The 22,864-nt window shown below is 43.4% G+C and overlaps 1 protein-coding gene across 1 annotated transcript in view; it reads right to left on the reverse strand.

The window, feature by feature from the left end:
• GTF2F2 (general transcription factor IIF subunit 2) overlaps window positions 1-7,326 on the reverse strand; it is a 458,542-nt gene extending 451,216 nt beyond the window's left edge. The window contains exon 1 of the mRNA XM_073614164.1: window positions 7,120-7,326. Coding sequence (XP_073470265.1) covers window positions 7,120-7,188 — 69 coding nt within the window. The 5' untranslated portion in view covers window positions 7,189-7,326. The remainder of the gene's footprint in view (window positions 1-7,119) is intronic.
• Between the last annotated feature and the right edge of the window lie 15,538 nt (window positions 7,327-22,864).

Consider the following 22,864-nt stretch of genomic DNA (forward strand, 5'->3'; position numbering starts at 1 on the left):
TGCTGTGTGTACATTAATGAGGAAAATAAATGAACTTAAATGATATTAGCAAATGGCTGCAATATAACAGAGTGAAAAATGTAAGGGGGTCTGAATACTTTCCGTCCCCACTGTACATCATAACACATCACCTATAGCCTACGACAACTGGAAAACCCAACAGGCCAACGTGTTTTGGGGACTTGCCTCGTCTCCTCGGAGCTCCGGCTCGAAGAAAGAGGCAAGTCCTTGAAACACCTTAGCCTGTTGGGTTTTCCAGTTGTCCCACTCCCATTATGTGATGTGAATGATGCTGTATCGTGGACTGGAAGCTGATGTTTTGCTTTGAAACAGAACTGACCTGATGGCTTAGTAGTATGATGTGTATAATAGCCCGTGCGCCCTCTGCCTTGTTTTATGGTTCTTCTGTTTTTGAACAATAAAGTACAAATACCGTATGTCTACTAAAACATAGAGACTTAGTCTTTGGCATTTTATGCCTGTTTTTTGTTTTAATATTTTATTTTGTTGTTATATTATTATTGTGCAATGAGCAGCAGCAGCATATGTACTGTTACTTTCTTTATTTAATTTTGTATTTTATTTTATTTTCTGTGTCCAATTTATGTGGGTTACTTTTATTAAAGTACTTATTTTACATTACTGGATTAATTTTTTACTAATAAAATTCATGATAATTAAAAGTCGAATATGAATAATAACGAATATAACACAATTTTAACTTTATATATCAAATAAATTTCGTTATTTAAAAAAAAAAAAAAAAAAACTGTCATTTTCGTTATCGGCCTAGTGTATCTTTCATTTTCAGTACCAAAATTTCCATTTGGTGCACCCCTAGTGGACGCCTGAAAGAAAGACCCCAGCAGGAAGTAAACAAAGAAGAGAAGGACCTGGCACTGGAGGAGCATGTGACTGTGGCTTTAAGTATAACTAAATGAAAAACTTTTTTTTTTATTTCAGATAGAGTGGAAAGGGATTACAACATCTGTCAGTTTTTATTGCAACTTCTGCCCCTGTTAGGGAGATTCACCATCTCTTTTTGTCCTGTTTACCATTGTCATCAAAAGTAAAAGAAAAATCCCAAAATTTGGGACCAATTGAGCTTTTGGACGTACTATGTACGTCCCAAGAGTGAACCCTTAATCACAAGCCGATGGCTGCAGTAGCAGCCATCAGCCTGTGTGGGTTTTGTTCAGGTGGCGACCGGCTTCAAAGTGAAAGTGGTGTGGCAGCTCCATAGCTGCCGACCACTTTCACAGAGCCGGCCGCACGGTGCCTCCGCTCTCCTCCCGTGGTTCCCATGCTGTCCTGCACACAACGGAGCCCGGGAACTCATCCGCCAGCTTGGGGGGAAGAGAGATTGCAGTAAGACTGAGGCAAATCAATGCCTCAATTTCACTTGCAAACAGTGAAACCGGAAGTGATGTCACCTCTGGTTTCAGATGCAAACTTTCCTGGCCAGCACAGTCAGGGGACACTTCTAACCAAGCCGATCTGTGCGTGGTTAGATGGTGTGAAGGGTCTCCATAAAGAGTACCTGTCACCTGCCTGTTTATTCGCCCCTTGTGATAGCAATCAAGTAAAAATAAATATAAAAATAAAATTAAAAGTAAAATTATAATTAAATATATTAAAATAAAAAATTGTCGAAAACCTCCGTAGCCCCGCACACCTACGCACGTGCAAACGCGAGCCCAGGGTGTGCACGCACATGTAAACCGTGGTCGCACCACACTTTACATATCGCTGTGATCGTCAGAGAATAATAATTCTAGCACGTCATGCGACGTTGTACGCAAGTTAATTTTGATCATTTTTTCCCCACAAATAGAGCTTTCTTTTGGTGGTATTTGATCACATCTGCGTTTTTTATTTTTTGCGCTATAAACAAAAAAGAGCGACAATTTTGAAAAAAAAAACAAAAAAAAACACACAATACTTATTACTTTTTGCTATAATAAATATCCCAATTTTTAAAAAAAAAAATATATATATATATATATATATATATATATATATATATATATATATATATATATATATATATATATTTTTTTTTTTTCTCTTCAGTTTAGGCCGAAACGTATTCTTCTACATATTTTTGGTAAAAAAAAAAAAAAATCGCAATCAGCGTATATTGATTGGATTGCGCAAAAGTTATAGCGTCTACAAAATAGGGGACAGAATTATGGCATTTTTATTATTTATTTTTTTTTTTTTACTAGTAATGGCGGCAATCTGCGATTTTTATCATGACTGCGATATTGCGGCGGACATATCGAACACTTGACACTATTTTGGGACCAGTGACATTTATACAGCGATCAGTGCTATAAAATGCATTGGATTACTGTATAAATGTGACTGGCAGGGAAGGGGTTAACACTACAAACACAGATCCACGTCCCTGCTCTGTGACGAGCAATCGCGTGTGCCCAGCGGACAATGTGTGCGCTCTCCACAATGCAGGGAATCCCAGGACGTTATATGACCCCCGCCCGGAGGGACAAAGGGTTCCTGTGGGCGTCATATGACTATACAGCGGTAGGGAAGTGGCTAACCAAAAAAGGGTATTATATGGTGTGGTTTTGCACTAAAATTCATTATATTTTTTCCTAAAAATTTGCATTCAATAAACAATTGTGCAAATATCATGTGAAACAAAAAAAAAAAAAAAAAATTCAACTATCACCTTTTTATTCTACAGGGACTCTGCTTTCAGAAAATGTATGCAAAAAAATAAAAATTGCTCTGGAGCCGAACTGGTTATAGTGTTACTAAACCCAGGAGCCTACATTCACTATATCTGGTCTCCTACAGTAAACAGAACATGGAAATGCAATAGTTTTAGTCAGGGCTTTTTTTCTCAAATAATAGGTGCTGGAACTCAACCATGTGTAGCTTGACCCCCCTAGCCTCTGTTCTATTAGGAGATAGATTGGGGACAGTGGAATAAGAGGAGGTTAAGAGAAGGTAGGATCAAACAGCCTTTTTACATAATGTAGAGGATTAACCCCTTAGATTCCACAGTGAGTATAACAAGCATACTTTACTGCATATACAGGCTGATTTTACTGTTGTGGGTTTAGTAACACTTTAAAGTGGCTGTAGAGCTGCACGATTCTGGCCAAAATAAGAATCATGATCTTTTTTTTTTGGAATAAAAAGTTCACGATTCTCGCGACGTAAAATCTTTCACATTATACAAAAAAAAAAAAAAAAAATGGGCTAACTTTACTGGTTAGTTTTTTTTTTTTTTTTTTTAATTCATTAAGGTAATTTTTTCCAAAAACATTGCATTTGAAAGACCGCTGCGCAAATACAGTGTGACATAAAATATTGCAACAACCACCATTTTATTCTCTATGGTGTTTACTTAAAAAATATATATAATGTTTGGGGGTTCTAAGTAATTTCTAGCAAAAAAAAAAATAATGATTTTAACTTGAAACCAACAAATGTCAGAAAAAGGTTTAGACCCCTTTCACACGGACGGATAGAATTGTGCTTTTAGCTGCGTTTTCTACCGCAGCTAAACGCACACAATGCTTTCCTATGGCCCCACTCACACAGTGTTTAGCTGCGTTTTGATTACCTGCAGTTTTGTGCGGATAGAAAAAATAGAATTGACTGCGTCCAGGAGCGATTTAGTGCAGCTATCCGCAGGTAATCGCAGTGCACTGTGTCAGCTGCGAATAGCAGCGCCGAGCTGGCTCACTCATCGGGAAAGGAAAAATGTTTTTTCCTTTCCCAATGAGTGACAAGCAGCACGGGGATCCGATTTGGATCCCCACCAATACCAGGCACTGTGTTTGGTATGAATTTTGAGGGGGAACTCCACGCCAAATTTTAAATAAGAGCATACCAGGCCCTGAGGTCTGGTATGGATTCCAAGGGGCACCCCCTACAGCGAAAAAATGGCGTGAGGTCCCCTCAAAATCCATAGCAGGCCCTTATCCGAGCACGCAGCCCAGTCGGTCAGGAAAGGGGGTGGGGACGAGCGAGGGCCCCCCCCCCCCGAACCGTGCCAGGCCGCATGCCCTCAACACGGGGGGTTGGTTCTTTGGGGCAAGGGGGGCCCCGCACCCCAAAGCACCTTGTCCCCATGTTGATGAGGACAAGGACCTCTTTCCGACAACCCTGGCCGTTGGTTGTCGGGGTCTGCGGGCGGGGAGCTTATCGGAATCCGGGAGCCCCCTTTAACAAGGGAGCCCCTAGATCCCGGCCCCCCACCCTATGTGAATGAGTGTGGGGTACATGGTACCCCTACCCATTCACCAGGGGGAAAAAAGTGTCAATAAAAAAAAAAAAAAAAACTACACAGGTTTTAAAAGTAATTTATTAGGCAGCTCCGGGGGCCTTCTTCCGACTTCGGGGGTCTCTCAGGCCTCTTCTCCCTCTCTCCGGTGTCGTCTCCGAGCTCTCTCGGTGCCTTCTTCCTTCTGCCGGGCTCCTCCGTTATCTTCTGCTCTTTTGCTAGCGGAGGAGCCCGGTCTTCTGAGACGCCTTCTTCCCTCTTCTTCCGATAAGCCCCTCGCCCGCAGACCCAGACAACCAACGGCCTGGGTTGTCGGGAAGAGGCCCTTGTCCTCATCAACATGGGGACAAGGTGCTTTGAGGTGGGGGGCCCCCCCTTGCCCCAAAGCACCAACCCCCCCCATGTTGAGGGCATGCGGCCTGGTACGGTTCAGGAGGGGGGGGGGGGCGCTCGCTCGTCCCCACCCCCTTTCCTGACCGACCGGGCTGCGTGCTTGGATAAGGGTCTGGTATGGATTTGGGGGACCCCACGTCGTTTTTTCGCCGTAGGGGGTGCCCCTTGGAATCCAAGGGCCTGGTATGCTCTTGGAGGGGAACCCATGCTGGTTTTTAAATATTTTATTATATTTATGTGTTCAAACCACACATGTGAGGTATCGCTGCAATCGGTAGAGCAAGAGCAATAATTATGGCCCTAGACCTCCTCTGTAACTCAAAACATGTAACCAGTAAAAAAAATTTTAAAGCGTCGCCTATGGGGATTTTTAAGTAGCGAAGTTTGGCGCCATTCCACGAGCATGTGCAATTTTGAAGGGTGACATGTTAGGTATCTATTTACTCGGCATAACTTCATCTTTCACAGTATGCAAAAACATTGGGCTAACTTTATGGTTTTGGGGGTTTTTTTAAGCACAAAACTGTTCTTTTTTTTTTTTAAAAACGCGTTCGAAAAATTGCTGCGCAAATACCGTGCGAGATAAAAAGTTGCAACGACCGCCATTGTATTCTCTAGGGTCTTCGCTAAAAAAAAAAAAAAAAACATATATAATGTTTTGGGGTTCTATGTAATTTTCTAGCAAATAAATGATGATTTTTATATGTAGGAGAGAAATGTCAGAATTGGCCTGGGTGCTCCAAAACGCCTGAAGGTGCTCCGTGCATGTTGGGCCTCTGTATGTGGCCATGCTGTGTAAAAGTCTCACACATGTGGTATCGCCATACTCAGGAGTAATAGCAGAATGTGTTTTGGGGTGTAATTTGTGGTATGCATATGCTGTGTGTGAGAAATAACCTGCTAATATGACAATTTTGTGAAAAAAAAAAAATAAAAATCTTTGCAAAGAATTGTCGGAAAAAATGACAACAAAAAACTCATCATGCATCTTTCTAAATACCTTGGAATGTCTTCTTTCCAAAAAAGGGTCATTTGGGGGGTATTTGTACTTTTCTGGCATGTTAGGGTCTCAAGAAATGAGGCCGTCAGTACTTCAGGTGTGATCAATTTTCAGAGATTGGCACCATAGCTTGTGGACTCTATAACTTTCACAAAGACCAAATAATATCCATATTTTTACCAAAGATATGTAACAGTATAAATTTTGGGCAAAATATATGAAGAAAAATTGCTAATTTGCAAAATTTTATAAACAAACGGAGAAAAATGCATTTTTTTTTTACAGATTTTTTGGTCTGTTTTCTTTCATAGCGCAAAAAATAAAGAACCCAGCGGTGATTAAATACCACCAAAAGAAAGCTCTATTTGTGTGGAAAAAGGGACAAAAATTTCATATAGATACAGTGTTGCATGACTGAGTAATTGTCATTCAAAATGTGAGAGCACCGAAAGCTGAAAATTGGTCTGGTTATTAAGGGGGTTTAAATGCCCAGTGGTCAAGTGGTTAAACACATCCCCAGACATCCCTAGTTCCCTAATGTCGACATTAACATCTAACATTTTGCTGAACAAGCATAGACGCCTGTTATGTATCCATACCACCATCCTTTGTTGTATCTGATACTTTGTACATCACTACAGCAGGCGGTGACACTATATGAACAAGTATTAGGAAGAGGAGTTCACAGTCATGCTTTTGATGAACATTAACTCCATACACATCTATATACACAAAGAGGGGAGCTGTGGAGGAAGAAATGTGGTAGATATAGGGGAAGAGTCTCCTAATGGGGAGCTGCCCCTCTAATAAAAGAAATGTGGTAGATATAGAGGAAGAGTCTCCTAATGGGGAGCTGCCCCTCTAATAAAAGAAATGTGGTAGATATAGAGGAAGAGTCTACTAATGGGGAGCTGCCCCTCTAATAAAAGAAATGTGGTAGATATAGAGGAAGAGTCTCCTAATGGGGAGCTGCCCCTCTAATAAAAGAAATGTGGTAGATATAGGGGAAGAGTCTACTAATGGGGAGCTGCCCCTCTAATAAAAGAAATGTGGTAGATATAGGGGAAGAGTCTCCTAATGGGGAGCTGCCCCTCTAATAAAAGAAATGTGGTAGATATAGGGGAAGAGTCTCCTAATGGGGAGCTGCCCCTCTAATAAAAGAAATGTGGTAGATATAGAGGAAGAGTCTACTAATGGGGAGCTGCCCCTCTAATAAAAGAAATGTGGTAGATATAGAGGAAGAGTCTACTAATGGGGAGCTGCCCCTCTAATAAAAGAAATGTGGTAGATATAGAGGAAGAGTCTACTAATGGGGAGCTGCCCCTCTAATAAAAGAAATGTGGTAGATATAGAGGAAGAGTCTCCTAATGGGGAGCTGCCCCTCTAATAATGGACAGCCAGGAGCTTTGCAGTCACTAAATAAGACTTCATTCCTCGTCACAGCAAAGTATTCGGCCTTCCTCACCTTCACCAACCACACGCCTGTGTTCTGCTTGGCTCCGTTCAGATCCAGCTCCCCCTTATCGGCAGACATGTCGGTGCTCGGTCTCCTCACAGCTGTACACCGCTACCACAACACGGATCTCACACACACACTGGGGAAGACCAAAAGCCGGTGCACACTAGAGTACGGAGCGCGGCGTGGGACACACTTCCGGAATCGCTCACGCAGCCCCTGCCGGATACCAGTGGTACTGCTGTCAGTTCTCCTCTCAGCAGTGTCAGGATAACTACAGCGAGAGATGGGATGCGCTGACGTAGTCATCGGTCTACTGAAGCTTAAGGACTGCTGGGAATGTATTATTATCTTAAGAATGCATTTTATTAAAGTTTTTGATACATATAAACAGAAGATGTACAGAGGTTGTTTGAAAATAGTTCTTCCTCCTTTGAAGGGTTTACAATGAGATCTCTGATCAGTGTTGCCAACCTACCAAATTGAAATTTACGGACACAGTGTTCTGCTGAGAAAGTTCCCCCCGGCGGATAAGGACACCCCTGTACTGCGCAGGCGCAGTACGAGCCGCCGAAAATAGCCGAAGCTGAACAGCTGAGAGTCAGCTGTACATGGCGCCTGTAACAGGGCCCCTCGCGGAATCGCTTCGCTTGCCAAGCTTCGGGCACAGCCTCGCTTCGCTCGGCATAGTTTTCTTCAAACTCTGTGTCCACTTGGATGGTGGGGCTTGAACCTGGACTCAGTGCGCAGGCGTCGTGTAGAGCTGACGATCAGCTGTTCAACTTCGGAGTCTTTCCGCGGCTCCGTAGTTGTTCATACTGAGCAAGCGCAGCGCATGCGCAGTACAGGGGGGTCCTTATTCGCCGGGGGAACTTTCTCGGCAAGACAACGGCATCCAAAATTTACTGGCACAGCCAAGTTTTTACTGGCATTTTCAAAAATTACAGTTTTAAGTGCAAATTTCAGTATTCAGGCTACAAACAAGTAGAATATGCAATGAGCAATGTGATTTAAGGCAGGTATTAAAGCAAAAAGCATATTTCTTATTTTATTTTCAATTTAGTAAGTAAGTGGCTCAGGGGCAGGACTCAGGAGGGCAGTAAATTAGAATGGACGGGCACACACACATGAAATTGAGCAGCATGCAGCAGCACAGATCACCAACACGTCCCCTCCTGAGTCACAGTGACAGTCTCTCTCCATGCCAGGTGGTCTCTTCAGTCCCCTCCAGTCCAAACAGCACCAACAGTCCAACTCCCGGCTTGCCTTGCTCCTGTCCCACAGAACTGCACAAGAGGCTCTGGTCACTCCGCTCAACTCCCTTGCACCATGACATCACATGACACGCTCAGGCACCACCTCCCCCAGACCAGCCCCCTGCCTGTACTGCCCAAACACACTGTAGCAGGCACTTGGATGGTCTCGGCCGCCTCCGGACCCGAGGTGCACATACGTAGTTCAGAGCAAAGCGTCACAACCATGTTTTTTTACTGGCAACCTTTTCCTCTTACTGGCAGGAGAAAAGTGCCCGTTTTTTACTGGCTGCCGGTAAAAATACCGACGGTTGGCAACACTGTCTCTGATGGGCATACATTGCCTTGAAAAAGAATTCACACCCCTTGACATTTTCCACATTTTGTCATGTTACAACCAAAAATGTAAATGTATATTATTGGGATTTCATGTGCTAGACCAACACAAAGTGGCACTTAATTGTGAAGTGGAAGGAAAATGTTTTTCACATTTTTTACAAATAAATGTCTTAAAAGTGTGCCATGCATTTGTATTCAGCCCCCTTTTGATACCCCTAACTTAAATCTAGAGGAACCAATTGCCTTCAGAAGTCACCTGATTAGTAAATAGAGTCCACCTGTGTGTAATTTAATCTCAGTATACATACAGCTGTTCTGTGAAGCCCTCAGAGGTTTGTTAGAGAACCTTAGTGAACAAACAGCATCATGAAGGCTAAGGAATACACCAGACAGGTCAGGGATAAAGTTGTGGAGAAGTTTAAAACAGGGTTAGGATATAAAAAAATATCCCAAGCTTTGAACATCTTACAGAGCACTGTTCAATCCATCATCTGAAAATGGAAAGAGTATGGCATAACTGCAAACCTACCAAGACATGGCCATCCACCTAAACTGACAGGCCGGGCAGGGAGTGCATTCATCAGAGAAGCAGCCAAGAGACCCATGGTAACTCTGGAGGAACTGCAGAGATCCACAGCTCAGGTGGGAGAATCTGTCCACAGGACAACTATTAGTAGTGCAATCTGGTCTTTATTGAAGAGTTGGAAGAAGAAAGCCATTGTTGAAAGAAAGCCATAAGAAGTCCCGTTTGCAGTTTGCAGTTTGCGAGAAGCCATGTGAGGGACCCAACAAACATGTGGAAGAAGGTGCTCTGGTCAGATGAGACCAAAATTGATTGAACTTTTTGGCCTAAAAGCAAAACGCTATGTGTGACTGAAAACTTACACTGCACATCACCCTGAACACACCATACCCACCGTGAAACATGGTGGTGGCAGCATCATGTTGTGGGGATACTTTTCTTCAGCAGGGACAGGGAAGCTGGTCAGAGTTGATGTGAAGATGGATGGAGCCAAATAAAGGACGATCTTAGAAGAAAACCTGTTAGAGTCTGCAAAAGACTTGAGACTGGGATGGAGGTTCACCTTCCAGAAGGACAATGACCCTAAACATACAGCCAGAGCTACAGTGAAATGGTTTATATCAAAGCATATTCATGTGATAGAATGGCCCAGTCAAAGTCCAGACCTAAATCCAATTGAGAATCTGTGGCAAGACATGAAAATTGCTGTTCACAGATGCTCTCTGTCCAATCTGACAGAGCTTGAGCTATTTTGCAAAGAAGAATGGGTAAAAATGTCACCCTCTAGGTCTGCAAAGCTGGTAGAGACATACCCAAAAAGACTTGCAGCTGTAATTGCAGTGAAATGTGGTTCACAATGATGTGCCACTTTGTGTTGGCCTATCACATAAAATCCCAATAAAATACACTTACATTTTTGGTTGTAACATGACAAAATGTGGAAAATTTCAAGGGGTACGAATACTTTTTCAAGGCACTGTAATACAAAGACATACAAGGCAAGGGGTATTCTTCCTCTGTCTGACTGTAGAAGAAGCATTCTCCATACTGACCACCAATATAAGGGGGCAAACTTTCTGCACTGATCTGGGCTTTCTTCCTCCCTCTGATTACAAATGTAGGAGAACATTTATACATTTATCCTCCTACTGACCACCATTATTAGAGGACAATCCTGCACTCACTGACCACCAAAGTTAGGGGACATTGGAGTCAATTCACTAACAGATAAATTCTGCATGAATTTTTTAGTTAATATAACTCATGCAGTATTTATCTCAAAAGTAGTCAATCCACAAAAATAATGCGTTATTTAACGAATGTGTTAAATATTTATGTTTAGCATTATTTAGCACTTACATTTTGCATTATTTTTGGTTTTCTATTTTATTTTTTATTTTTTTGCAAGGTACTGCATCGGAAGGTATACAGCAATACTAGGGTGCATTCATTCACAAAACGGTCTTCCTCTGATGAAATGTTACAATTTATTTCCATTCCTGAGCTCAGAGGAGAACATATTCATATTGATACATTGTATACTTTTCACTTCTTGGACAGTGCAGAGTTCCTCTAATTTATTTATTTATTGCACTTTTCAAAATACCGCTAGTGAAAAACAGGTGATAAATAATGAATGTGTGTTTTTAGTAAATTGACTTTAATGATTTATCTATTTTTTTTCCAGTGTTTACCTCACTATGTTAACAAATGTGTGATATTCCCAAAAAATGAGTCACATGACCTTCATATCCCATGCGGTAACTTTTAGTGAATTGGCCCCTTTCTTCCTTCTACCGACCACCAAAATAAGGGAACGGCTTCTTTCTACTGACTACCAATGTAAGGGGACATTCTTTCCCTATACTGACCATCAAATATAAGGGGACAGTCTTCCTCCCTCTCACCACCAATGTTAGGGAAATTCTGCCTCCTACGGACCACCAATGTAAGGGAAGATTCATCTTTCTACCATCCATCAATACAGTATATTGTAAAGGGACTTTCCACCTCCCACTGACCTTAAAAGCAAGGACACGTTTTTTTTTCCTTCCAACCACCAACATGAGTGGATATTCTTCCTCCTACCCATCGCCAATTTAAAAGACATACTTCTTTTTGATGATCGCAAATCTAAGATGTGTTATTCCCAATAACTTACAATAAAAAGGACATACTTCCTCACACTAATATTTGTAATAAATATTGTTCCCACTGCCAACCAATGTAAGGTGCATTGCTCCCACTCATCAGTGTATGGAGTATTGCAATTTTTTTCTCAGAGACCACCAATAAATGGGGAATTGTCTCCCACTGATTGTCAGATAAGGGTACTCACCGAGGCCGAGATGCTGAGAGCGCTAACCTCTTGCGACTAAGCGCACTCCACTCCTGGAGATGGTACAGGGGATAAAGGGCACAAAGAGGCACGAGTCACCAGCAGGCTGGGCAGGTCTTGCGTGAAGGTCACCGGCAGGGATAGAGTTGTGCAGGACTGGAAGATGCTGAGGCTCAGGAAGGAGGATGAACAGCTGATCCAACAACAGGCCGGGGGTCAAACACCGTTGACTAGTAAGAGTCTCTAGATAGGCAACACAGTCTAATGCAAGGACTGTTAGCAGGTCTGTCAGCAGGCTGATGACTAGTACTGAAGATTGATAGTAAAAGTCCGTAGGCAGGCAGAGGGTCAAACACAGGTGACTGGAAGCAAAGTCTGGGAGCAAGCCAGGGGCCGAGCACTGAAGACAATAGCAAAGTCCAGGAGCAGGCTGAGGGTCAATCACTGGAGACAGGAAGCAATATCCGTAGACAGGCCGAGGGTCAAACACAGTAAGCAAGTGGAGAAGTCCGAGAGGCAAGCCGGGGGTCAGATGCAGGTAGAGATCAGAGCAGGTCAAGGTCAATCCGGGTCATAACAGGTAATCAAGAATCAGGATACAAGCAGGAAACACACGGGAAGCTGAAAGACAAACCAGCAATCTGGTCATGGCACAGAGTGGCTTTTATAGGCCAGTGGGAGGCTCATGTTGCGCGCGCTATTGCGTACGCGCGTTCGCCGTTATGCTGGATCGCGCACGCCTATTAGCCGTTTCGCTGAATTGCACACAAACATTAGCCGTTTAGCCGAATTGCGCACGCGCATTAGCCATTTAGCTGTATTGTGCCCAGGGATGCGCCGGAGTGCCGCTCTACCGCGCATGTGTGAAGGAAGGCAGCGATATTGGCGAGACTGGTACTTGCCTCTTTCCTGACACTGATCATCAACAGGAGTGTCAGGTACCTGGTGGAGCTTGAGGGGGTTTTTCTTCCACCTCCTGTCCAACACCCCTGGTAGTAATGTCAGGAGGTGTGAGGACACAGAATGGCTTGAGGGCCGCTGTAGCAGGCCATGTAAATTGCTGGTTGCAGAACACAAATGACGGTGGACCGCCCAACAAGGACCAGAGGCCAGAATATGGTGACACTTGATCAGGCGACAGTAGCGAAGCCAGGAAACAAGCCAACAGTCATCAACAGCTGGATAGTGAGATGCAGAAACGTAAGGCAGGGGATACAAGCTGAGTTCACAACAGGTAGACAGAAATCCGAAGAAAGGTCTAAGGTGGGGGTCAGCTACACATCGATCGCAATCTACCTGTGGATTGCATCCAGGTGACAGGTAGATCGTGTTCCTGGCTTGCTGATCCCCCGGTCTAAACTGCTACTCTCACAAAGGCAGAGAGATGTAGAGAAGGAACATACCTAGTGTGCAGCGCTGATCCCCACCCCCTCCTCTCAAGTCCATCCCACTTGTGTGTGATATCATAGAGGATGGGTGTAGCCACCGCTTCACTGTTCTACATGGGAGGAAAGTTTCTGCCCTGTCGTGAAGGCGGTACATGTAAATTTCTGCCATGCTGAGCCCATCCACTGTCCCACTGCCTACTGACCGTCCACTGCTTACTGACCATCCACTGTTTACTCACCATCCACTCCCATACTGACCGCCCACTGCTCTAGTGACACCAACCTCTGCCCTTCTGACCATCCACTGCCTTACTGACACCAACCTCTGCGCAACTGACACCATCCACTGCCCTACTGACCATCCACTACCCTGCTGACACTGTCATCACACCATCTACTGCTCTACTGACCAAATGCCAAGTTTCTCACTGAAGCTAAATTTTACGGTAGGCTAAATTTAGTATTTTACAGAGATATTTGTTTTCTTATATTTTTATAAGTTTTCCTAATGCCATCCTTACTATTTATTGAGGGCTTGCTAGTTAATTTCTTTTTCTAAAAAACAAAAAAAAAATATTAAAAAGGGGCCAAACCCCAGTGATCTTTGATCTGTTCCATGTTGTTCAGGTAGATCTCCATCTCTTAAAGGTTGCAAAAGGTGTAGATCGGCAGTCCATTGCGGGGTTGTGCCACATCCAAATTTTAATATGTATAGAAAGAGAATTCCCCTAGTGGTGGATTTTAAAGGCACATGCAAAGTGGCGGAGAAGGAGTATATAACGTATAAACAATAATTTATTGATTAGAAAAATAGTAAAACACATAACAGTAGTGTAACAATAGTTATAAGGAATGCGAATCAGGTGCTTTTACATTAATACAGTGTTAAACCGATACTCTTGCACCCGACGCGTTTCGGAGTTACTTAGCCTCCTTCCTCAGGGGTGGGTATAAGTTTACAGAGAATTGTTAACACTGTGTAAGCTGACTTGGCATTCCATGACAATTTCAATTAAAAACAAAGGCACTGACATTGTCTGTCTATCCAGCATATTCCTGATTGCGATATAGGAGAATTTTGTTATCGTATTGTCAATATTGTAACTCCATAAGTAGCAATAAGATTTCCATCGTTGTCCATTGATGTCATCCGTTGTCATCCATTGCAGTTTGCAGGATGATACCGGCCTGAACAGACATCCACCTTCTTGTGTCCAGCATCCATCCACCACATACTTTCTAACACCATCCATTGAGCCACTACCAGCTATCCATTACGTACTCTCTAAAGCCATCTACTGAGCCACTACCAGGACCCACCCTCGGCCTCAGTGGAGCTTCAGGTTTCTACACCTTTTATACGCCCATTTTTGGGCTTTTCTCTTCCCCTTTTTGAAGAGAACACCATATACTCACAATTATATGTAGATGGAAATTATTATTGCTACTTATGGAGTAACAATATTGACAATACGATAAAAAATTCTCCTATATCGCAATTAGGAATATGCTGGATAGACAGACAATGTCAGTGCCTTTGTTTTTAATTTAAATTGTCATGGAATGCCAAGTCAGCTTACACAGTGTTAACAATTCTCTGTAAACTTATACCCACCCCTGAGGAAGGAGGCTAAGTAACTCCGAAACGCGTCGGGTGCAAGAGTATCGGTGTAACACTGTATTAATGTAAAAGCACCTGATTTGCATTCCTTATAACTACTGCTACACTACTGTTATGTGTTTTACTATTTTTCTAATCAATAAATTATTGTTTATACTTTATATACTCCTTCTACACCTCTTTACATGTGCCTTTAAAATCCACCACTAGGGGAATTCTCTTTCTATATCTCTTAAAGGTTGCCTACCTTTGGTCTAAGGCAAGCTGGGTTGTGCATAAGAAGGCAAATGTAGCAAGTCAGGACACAGGGTTAGCAGGAACTAGCTGAAGACCACTCAGCTATCTGTTCATGTTACAATCCAGTTTAATTAGGTGGTTTAGCACCAATTCCAGTGCCGAGTGTGCATGTGTGCCTATGCACATGCTGCTTAGCATGCACATCACTACATTTGCACGTGAATACACATATTGCAGTGAACCTTTGCTTGGAATTCTCATTCCTATTCTTACTGGACTTTAATCATAGTGAGAGAAATACTGAATGTCTCTAACATTTGCAGTCAGTGGGAAGAATATGTGTAACCAACATTGATGGACAGTGCAAGAAAGCATGCTCCTAACATTGTTGGACAGTGGGAGGAAGTAAACAATCACATTGTAAAAAAAACCCCATTCAGCTTATAATAGAAATGAAAGGCAAAACATTTGTGTATAGACATACCTTTTTTTTATAAGTGATCAGATTCCTTCCGTTCTCAGCGTCATAAGAGCTAGGGGAAGAGAAACAACAGAGCACTGAGCTTCCCAGTGAAAGGTTGTGCAGGGGGGGGGTGTCAGGCAAGTCTGTTCATTGGAGAAGAGCATACTGAGTTCCCTACATAGATAGAAAACTGACCATGGTGTGTGTTTTTCTGCTTAGTGTGGTCAGTTTTTAATAGGAAAGCAGAGTGACTGGCAGCAACACCAGAATTTCAGGAAGCAATACAAAGAGAACAGGATACTTATATGGAACAGCAGGCACATATAAGGAATATGAAATTTTGGGTTTACATACTTTTTAACATTGGCTGTCTTTTTTTTTTTAACAGAAAAGTTTGTTGAACAAATCAGCATTACAATATATTCAGCATTCGACAATCAATTATTCCTTTGTTACATAGTCAGTTTGTATGTTCATACCAGACATTGGCAACTTATAGGTCAATATAGAACATTGGCTGTCTTACTTATTTATTTTTTCCCAATGAATATTCTTCTTTTAATTTTATACTATTTACTGAAAATGGTTTTGCTGTATAAGTGCGGTCCTAACTCTAACCTTAGAGAGAGTCTCCATATTGGAACATATATAGCATTCGATAAATAGGCACCATTACAATATCGCGTATAGGGCACAACCGGATTGGCAGGGAGGGCTCATTTGGTACCATGCAATCGTAGCTGCATAAACATCATAATGTATGGTGCAGCCAGACTTGCAATGAGTCCACATATGGTACAATAATCTCTTAGTTGCACAGGCACCATTACATATTGTAAATAAGGCACCAGCAGGTTGGCTGTATGGGGGGTGTTACAAAATAACAGCCCCAAGTGATAAAAGTAAACTAGTTATGTCACTAAACTAATAAATTGTTTCTCAGAGGTCTTACCTTTGGCTTTCTTTTGTTTTATGAATGGACTGTTTGAATAAAACTGCAGGTATATTCATACTTTATATAGACAACTCTGCAATCATGTCATAGAAGCCTTCTCCCCTCACACTGTGTTCTCTATAGTGATTTGACTTATTAGTGCTGCTGTCCACCACCATCCCAACTGTTATTCTTCAATGATGACATGACAGTATCTGCTTGATATCTGTACATTGCTAGGCACCACCACCCATTTGACAGTATTTTGGCAGGTGATTGCCCACTCAGGCATCGCAGATTGCATTATGGGAGGGAAGGAGGAAATTAATCTTGTGCGCCGTATACATAGTCGCTGTAAATCTGAGGGGAAGATATGAAATGAGGGGAAGCTCTGCTGATTGTATCATCCAGTCATGTACAAGCAAAAATGCTGTTTTTTATTTTCCTTGCATGTAGTGCAAAGTGATTTTGCCTTTAGTAAATAAACCCCAGAGTGTTGCATGCAGCACAGAAAATGTATAAGCTGCACGGAGCTGCACTGAAGCACCTTGTATAAGGAGCACCATATGAAGAATTTCTGAAGCACTTTAACCAGTTGCCGACCGCCTAACGCAGATATACTGCGGCAGAATGGCACGGACAGGCAAAATCACGTACCTGGTACGTGATCTGCCTCTCGCGGGCGGGGGGTCCGATTGGACCCCCCCCCCGGTGCCCGAGGCGGTCAGCTTGTGTCTGGGAGTGATGAGAGGTGAGGGGGAGACCATCTATTCATGCCCCCCCCCCTTGCGATCGCTCCCAGCCAATCAGATTCTTCCTCTGCTGCTGTATAGTAAACAACAGCAGAGGACATGATGTAATCTCTCCTCGGCTCGGTATTTTCCGTTCTGGCGCCGAGGAGAGAAGACATCCGAGTGATTGCACAACACACACACAGTAGAACATGCCAGGCATACATTACACCCCTGACCCCCCCCGATCGCCCCCCAATCACCCCCCCCCCCCCGTCACACTGACACCAAGCAGTTTTTTTTTTCTGATTACTGCATTGGTGTCAGTTTGTGACAGTTAGTGTGGTAGGGCAGTTAGTATTAGCCCCCTTTAGGTCTAGGATACCCCCCTAACCCCCCCTAATAAAGTTTTAACCCCTTGATCACCCCCCGTCGACAGCCCAGCCCACCCAAGTGCAGTATCGATTGATCACTGTCACTTACAAAACACTAAACACATAAATGCAGCGTTCGCAGAGTCAGGCGTGATCCCTGCGATCGCTAACAGTTTTTTTGGTAGCGTTTTGGTGAACTGGCAAGCACCAGCCCCAGGCAGCGTCAGGTTAGTGCCAGTAGTGATAACACCCACGCACGCACCATACACCTCCCTTAGTGGTATAGTATCTGAACGGATCAATATCTGATCCGATCAGATCTATACTAGTGTCTCCAGCAGTTTAGGGTTCCCAAAAACGCAGTGTTAGCGGGATCAGCCCAGATACCTGATAGCACCTGCGTTTTACCCCTCCGCCCGGCCCAGCCCAACCCACCCAAGTGCAGTATCGATTGATCACTGTGACTTACAAAACACTAAACACATAACTGCAGCATTCACAGAGTCAGGCCTGATCCCTGCGATCGCTAACAGTTTTTTTGGTAGCGTTTTGGTGAACTGGCAAGCACCAGCGGCCTAGTGCACCCCGGTCATAGTCAAACCAGCACTGCAGTAACACTTGGTGACGTGGCGAGTCCCATAAGTGCAGTTCAAGCTGGTGAGGTGGCAAGCACAAGTAGTGTCCCACTGCCACCAAGAAGAAGACAAACACAGGCCCGTCGTGCCCATAATGCCCTTCCTGCTGCATTCGCCAATCCCAATAAAAGGGGAACCCACCACTTCTGCAGCACCCGTACTTCCCCCATTCACATCCCCAACCAAATGCAGTCGGCTGCATGAGAGGCATTTTCTTTATGTCCTCCTGAGTACCCCTACCCAACAAACCCCCCAAAAAAGATGTCGTGTCTGCAGCAAGCGCGGATATAGGCGTGACACCCGCTATTATTGTCCCTCCTGTCCTGACAATCCTGGTCTTTGCATTGGTGAATGTTTTGAACGCTACCGTGCACTAGTTGAGTATTAGCATAGGGTGCAGCATTGCACAGACTAGGCACACTTTCACAGGGTCTCCCAAGATGCCATCGCATTTTGAGAGACCCGAACCTGGAACCGGTTACAGTTACAAAAGTTACAGTTACAAAAAAAGTGTAAAAAAAAAAAAACACAAAAAAACATATAACATAAAAAAAATAGTTGTTGTTTTATTGTTCTCTCTCTCTCTCTTCTCTCTCTATTGTTCTGCTCTTTTTTACTGTATTCTATTCTGCAATGTTTTATTGTTATTATGTTTTATCCTCACGACTTTGAGTGGTTATACCAGAATGATGCCTGCAGGTTTAGGTATCATCTTGGTATCATTCTTTTCAGCCAGAGGTCAGCTTTCATGTAAAAGCAATCCTAGTGTCTAATTAGCCTCTAGACTGCTATGATTTCGCCGGATGTAAACCGCGCCATTGGGAAATTGGGAAAGCATTTTATCACACCAATCTTGGTGTGGTCAGATGCTTTGAGGGCAGAGGAGAGATCTAGGGTCTAATAGACCCCAATTTTTTCAAAAAAGAGTACCTGTCACTACCTATTGCTATCATAAGGGATATTTACATTCCCTGAGATAACAATAAAAATGATTAAAAAAAAAAAAAATGAAAGGAACAGTTTAAAAATAAGATAAAAAAGCAAAAAAATAATAAAGAAAAAAAAAAAAAGCACCCCTGTCCCCCCCTGCTCTCGCGCTAAGGCGAACACAAGTGTCGGTCTGGCGTCAAATGTAAACAGCAATTGCACCATGCATGTGAGGTATCACCGCAAAGGTCAGATCGAGGGCAGTAACTTTAGCAGTAGACCTCCTCTGTAAATCTAAAGTGGTAACGTGTAAAGGCTTTTAAAGGCTTTTAAAAATGTATTTAGTTTGTTGCCACTGAACATTTGTGTGCAATTTTAAAGCATGTCATGTTTGGTATCCATGTACTCGGCCTAAGATCATTTTTTTTATTTCATCAAACATTTGGGCAATATAGTGTGTTTTAGTGCATTCAAATTTAAAAAAGTGTGTTTTTTTCCCCAAAAAATGCGTTTGAAAAATCGCTGCGCAAATACTGTGTGAAAAAAAAAATGAAACACCCACCATTTTAATCTGTAGGGCATTTGCTTTAAAAAAAATATATAATGTTTGGGGGTTCAAAGTAATTTTCTTGCAAAAAAAAAAAATTTTTTCATGTAAATAAAAAAGTGTCAGAAAGGGCTTTGTCTTCAAGTTGTTAGAAGAGTGGGTGATGTGTGACATAAGCTTCTAAATGTTGCATAAAATGCCAGGACAGTTCAAACCCCCCCCCCCCCCAAATGACCTCATTTTGGAAAGTAGACACCCCAGGCTATTTGCTGAGAGGCATGTCGAGTCTATGGAATATTTTATATTGTGACACAAGTTGCGGGAAAAAGACAAATTTTTGTCACAAAGTTTTGAAAATTGAAAAAAGAAAAAAAACATTTTTTTTTCTTGTCTTTCTTCATTTTCAAAAACAAATGAGAGCTGCAAAATACTCACCATGCCTCTCAGCAAATAGCTTGGGGTGTCTACTTTCCAAAATGGGGTCATTTGGGGGGCTTTTGTGCCATCTGGGCATTTTATAGCCTTCAAAACTGTGATAGCTAGTGAGGAGTGAAATCAAAAATTTACGCCCTTAGAAATCCTGAAGGCAGCGATTGGTTTTCGGGGCCCCGTACGCGGCTAGGCTCCCAAAAAGTCCCACACATGTGGTATCCCCGTACTCAGGAGAAGCAGCTGAATGTATTTTGGGGTGCAATTCCACATATGCCCATGGCCTGTGTGAGCAATATATCATTTAGTGACAACTTTTTGTAAATTTTTTTTTTTTTGTCATTATTCAATCACTTGGGACAAAAAAAATTAATATTCAATGGGCTCAACATGCCTCTCAGCAATTTCTTTGGGGTGTCTACTTTCCAAAATGGGGACATTTGGGGGGGTTTGTACTGCCCTGCCATTTTAGCATCTCAAGAAATGACATAGGCAGTCATAAACTAAAAGCTGTGTAAATTCCAGAAAATGTACCCTAGTTTGTAGATGCTATAACTTTTGCGCAAACCAATAAATATACGCTTATTGACATTTGTTTTACCAAAGACATGTGGCCAAATACATTTTGGCCTAAATGTATGACTAAAATTGAGTTTATTGGATTTTTTTTATAACAAAGGGTAGAAAATATCATTTTTTTTCCAAATTTTCGGTATTTTTCCGTATATAGTGCAAAAAATAAAAAACGCAGAGGTGATCAAATACCATCAAAAGAAAGCTCTATTTGTGGGAAGGAAAGGACGCAAATTTCGTTTGGGTACAGCATTGCATGACCACGCAATTAGCAGTTAAAGCGACGCAGTGCCAAATTGTAAAAAGTGCTCTGGTCAGGAAGGGGGTCAATCCTTCCGGGGCTTAAGTGGTTAATATACCGTATTTATCGGCGTATAACACACACTTTTTTCCCCTTAAAATCAGGGGAAAATCGTGGGTGCATGTTATACGCTGATCCCCGCTAATTTTGATCGATCGGGGCGATCGCCGCCGACATACACATAGCGTGTAGATTTAAAAATGGTGGTGGGACTCGGCGGAGCGGAAAGAGCGCCGCCGAGATCACAGTGACTGGGCGGAGCCGAGATACACATAGCCGAGTGTACTCGGCTCTTCTTGGCGTCGCTCACAGTCACGCCCAGTCCCGCCATTGGACCTGTGTTATGTCCATAGGCGTCACCAGGGGGTGGCTATTGAGGCTGCAGCCCCGAATCTGGAGCCCATAGCCCCGAGTCTCTTGCCGCAGGGTCCCTGCCTAACCAGCGGGTCGCGGCTGCGGCAGGCGGGCTGCATTAGAGTTGGATGAGAAGAGAGAGACGAGCAGGCGGATGAGCAGAGATGACATCATCTCTCTCCGCCCACTCCACGCCACCACTCTTCCGCCCTTACACAGCGCGGGTGCTCATTTTGTCAGAACAGAGCAAAGAGATTACATCATCTCTCACTGCCCGCCCCGCATCTCCGCTCTCCTGCCCTCACTAAATGGACCAGTGCTGCCAGCCTGCCACCAATGCAGCGACAATGCACATTTGGTGGCACTGGCTGGCATGGCAAGTGACAATCCACATCAGTTGGCAAGTGACAACCCACATCTAGTGGCAGGTGACATGGCAAGTGACAATCTGCTAATGGTGGCAGGTGACGTGGCAAGTAATAGTCTGAAAATGGTGGCAAGTGACAATCCGCATCAGGTGGCAGGTGACGTGGCAAGTGACAATCTGCAAATGGTGGGAGGTGACATGGCAAGTGACAATCCGCAAATTGTGGCAAGTGACGTGGCAAGTGACAATCCGCATCAGGTGGCAGGTGACATGGCAAGTGACAATCTGCAAATGGTGACAGGTGATCTGGCATTTGACAATCCACATCTGGTCTGGTGGCAGGCAACATGGCAAGTGACAATCCACATCTAGTTGCAGGTGATGGTGGCAAGTTAAAAAGCTGCATCTGGTGACAGGTGATGGTGGCAAGTGACACGCCCAGGGCTCCCACTGATTCTGCATTATGGTGAGTTGAATCACTTCATTGTGTATTAGAATGTAACAATAGAAACAATGCGCTTCGATCACCTTGACACCATATCAACCATGATGCCATGATGATTGAAATAACAACACCAGCCTTTGCCCACAAAAAAATTGCTTACCACCAGCGTGCCCGCAACCCCCCCCCCCCCCCCCCCCGCCCGCCTGCAAAAAGGTTGGTAACCGCTGCTATGGGCTCTAGCCCCAGATCTTTTGCAGACCTAGGAACGCCCCTGGTTATGTCCATCATAGGGCAGGACTGGGCGTGACTGTGAGCGGCGCCGAGAAGAGTCGAGTACACTCGGCTATGTGTATCTTCGCCCAGTCACTGTGATCTCGGCGGCGCTCGTTCAGCTCCGCCGAGTCCCTGCGAACTCCACAACGCCATATTTAAATCTGTAATGGACACTGGGGGCAAGGCTGAAATGACAAGGCTGCACTGACCACTGGGGCAAGGCTGCACTGGGGCAAAGCTGCACTGACAAGGCTGCACTGGGGCAAAGCTGCACTGACAAGGCTGCAATGGACACTGGGGCAAGGCTGCACTGACACTGAAAAGGCTGCAATGACACTGACAAGGCTGCAGATGGACACGATAAGGCTGCATTGATGGGCATTTTAATGTAAGTTTTTTTTCCTTAAACTTCCCTCCTAAAAGTTTTTTTCCTTAAAATTCCCTCCTAAACTTGGGGTGCGTGTTATACGCCGGAGCGTGTTATACGCCGATAAATGCGGTAATTGATTTATTGAGAATATTTCATATATGGACATTTATTTTTTGGACTTATAATAGTTGTATTGTATGATGGTACACTATATTTTTTGCAATATTTTTTTTATTTTGTGAATGAGTTTACTGCACTTTATTGGTTTAAAATAGGTAGATGGATATGATCTCAGAACAGCGCTGTGAGTATAGTAGTAATGTTTAATACAA

Source organism: Aquarana catesbeiana, linkage group LG02, assembly GCF_042186555.1.
Source record: "Aquarana catesbeiana isolate 2022-GZ linkage group LG02, ASM4218655v1, whole genome shotgun sequence".
Lineage (NCBI taxonomy): Eukaryota > Metazoa > Chordata > Amphibia > Anura > Ranidae > Aquarana > Aquarana catesbeiana.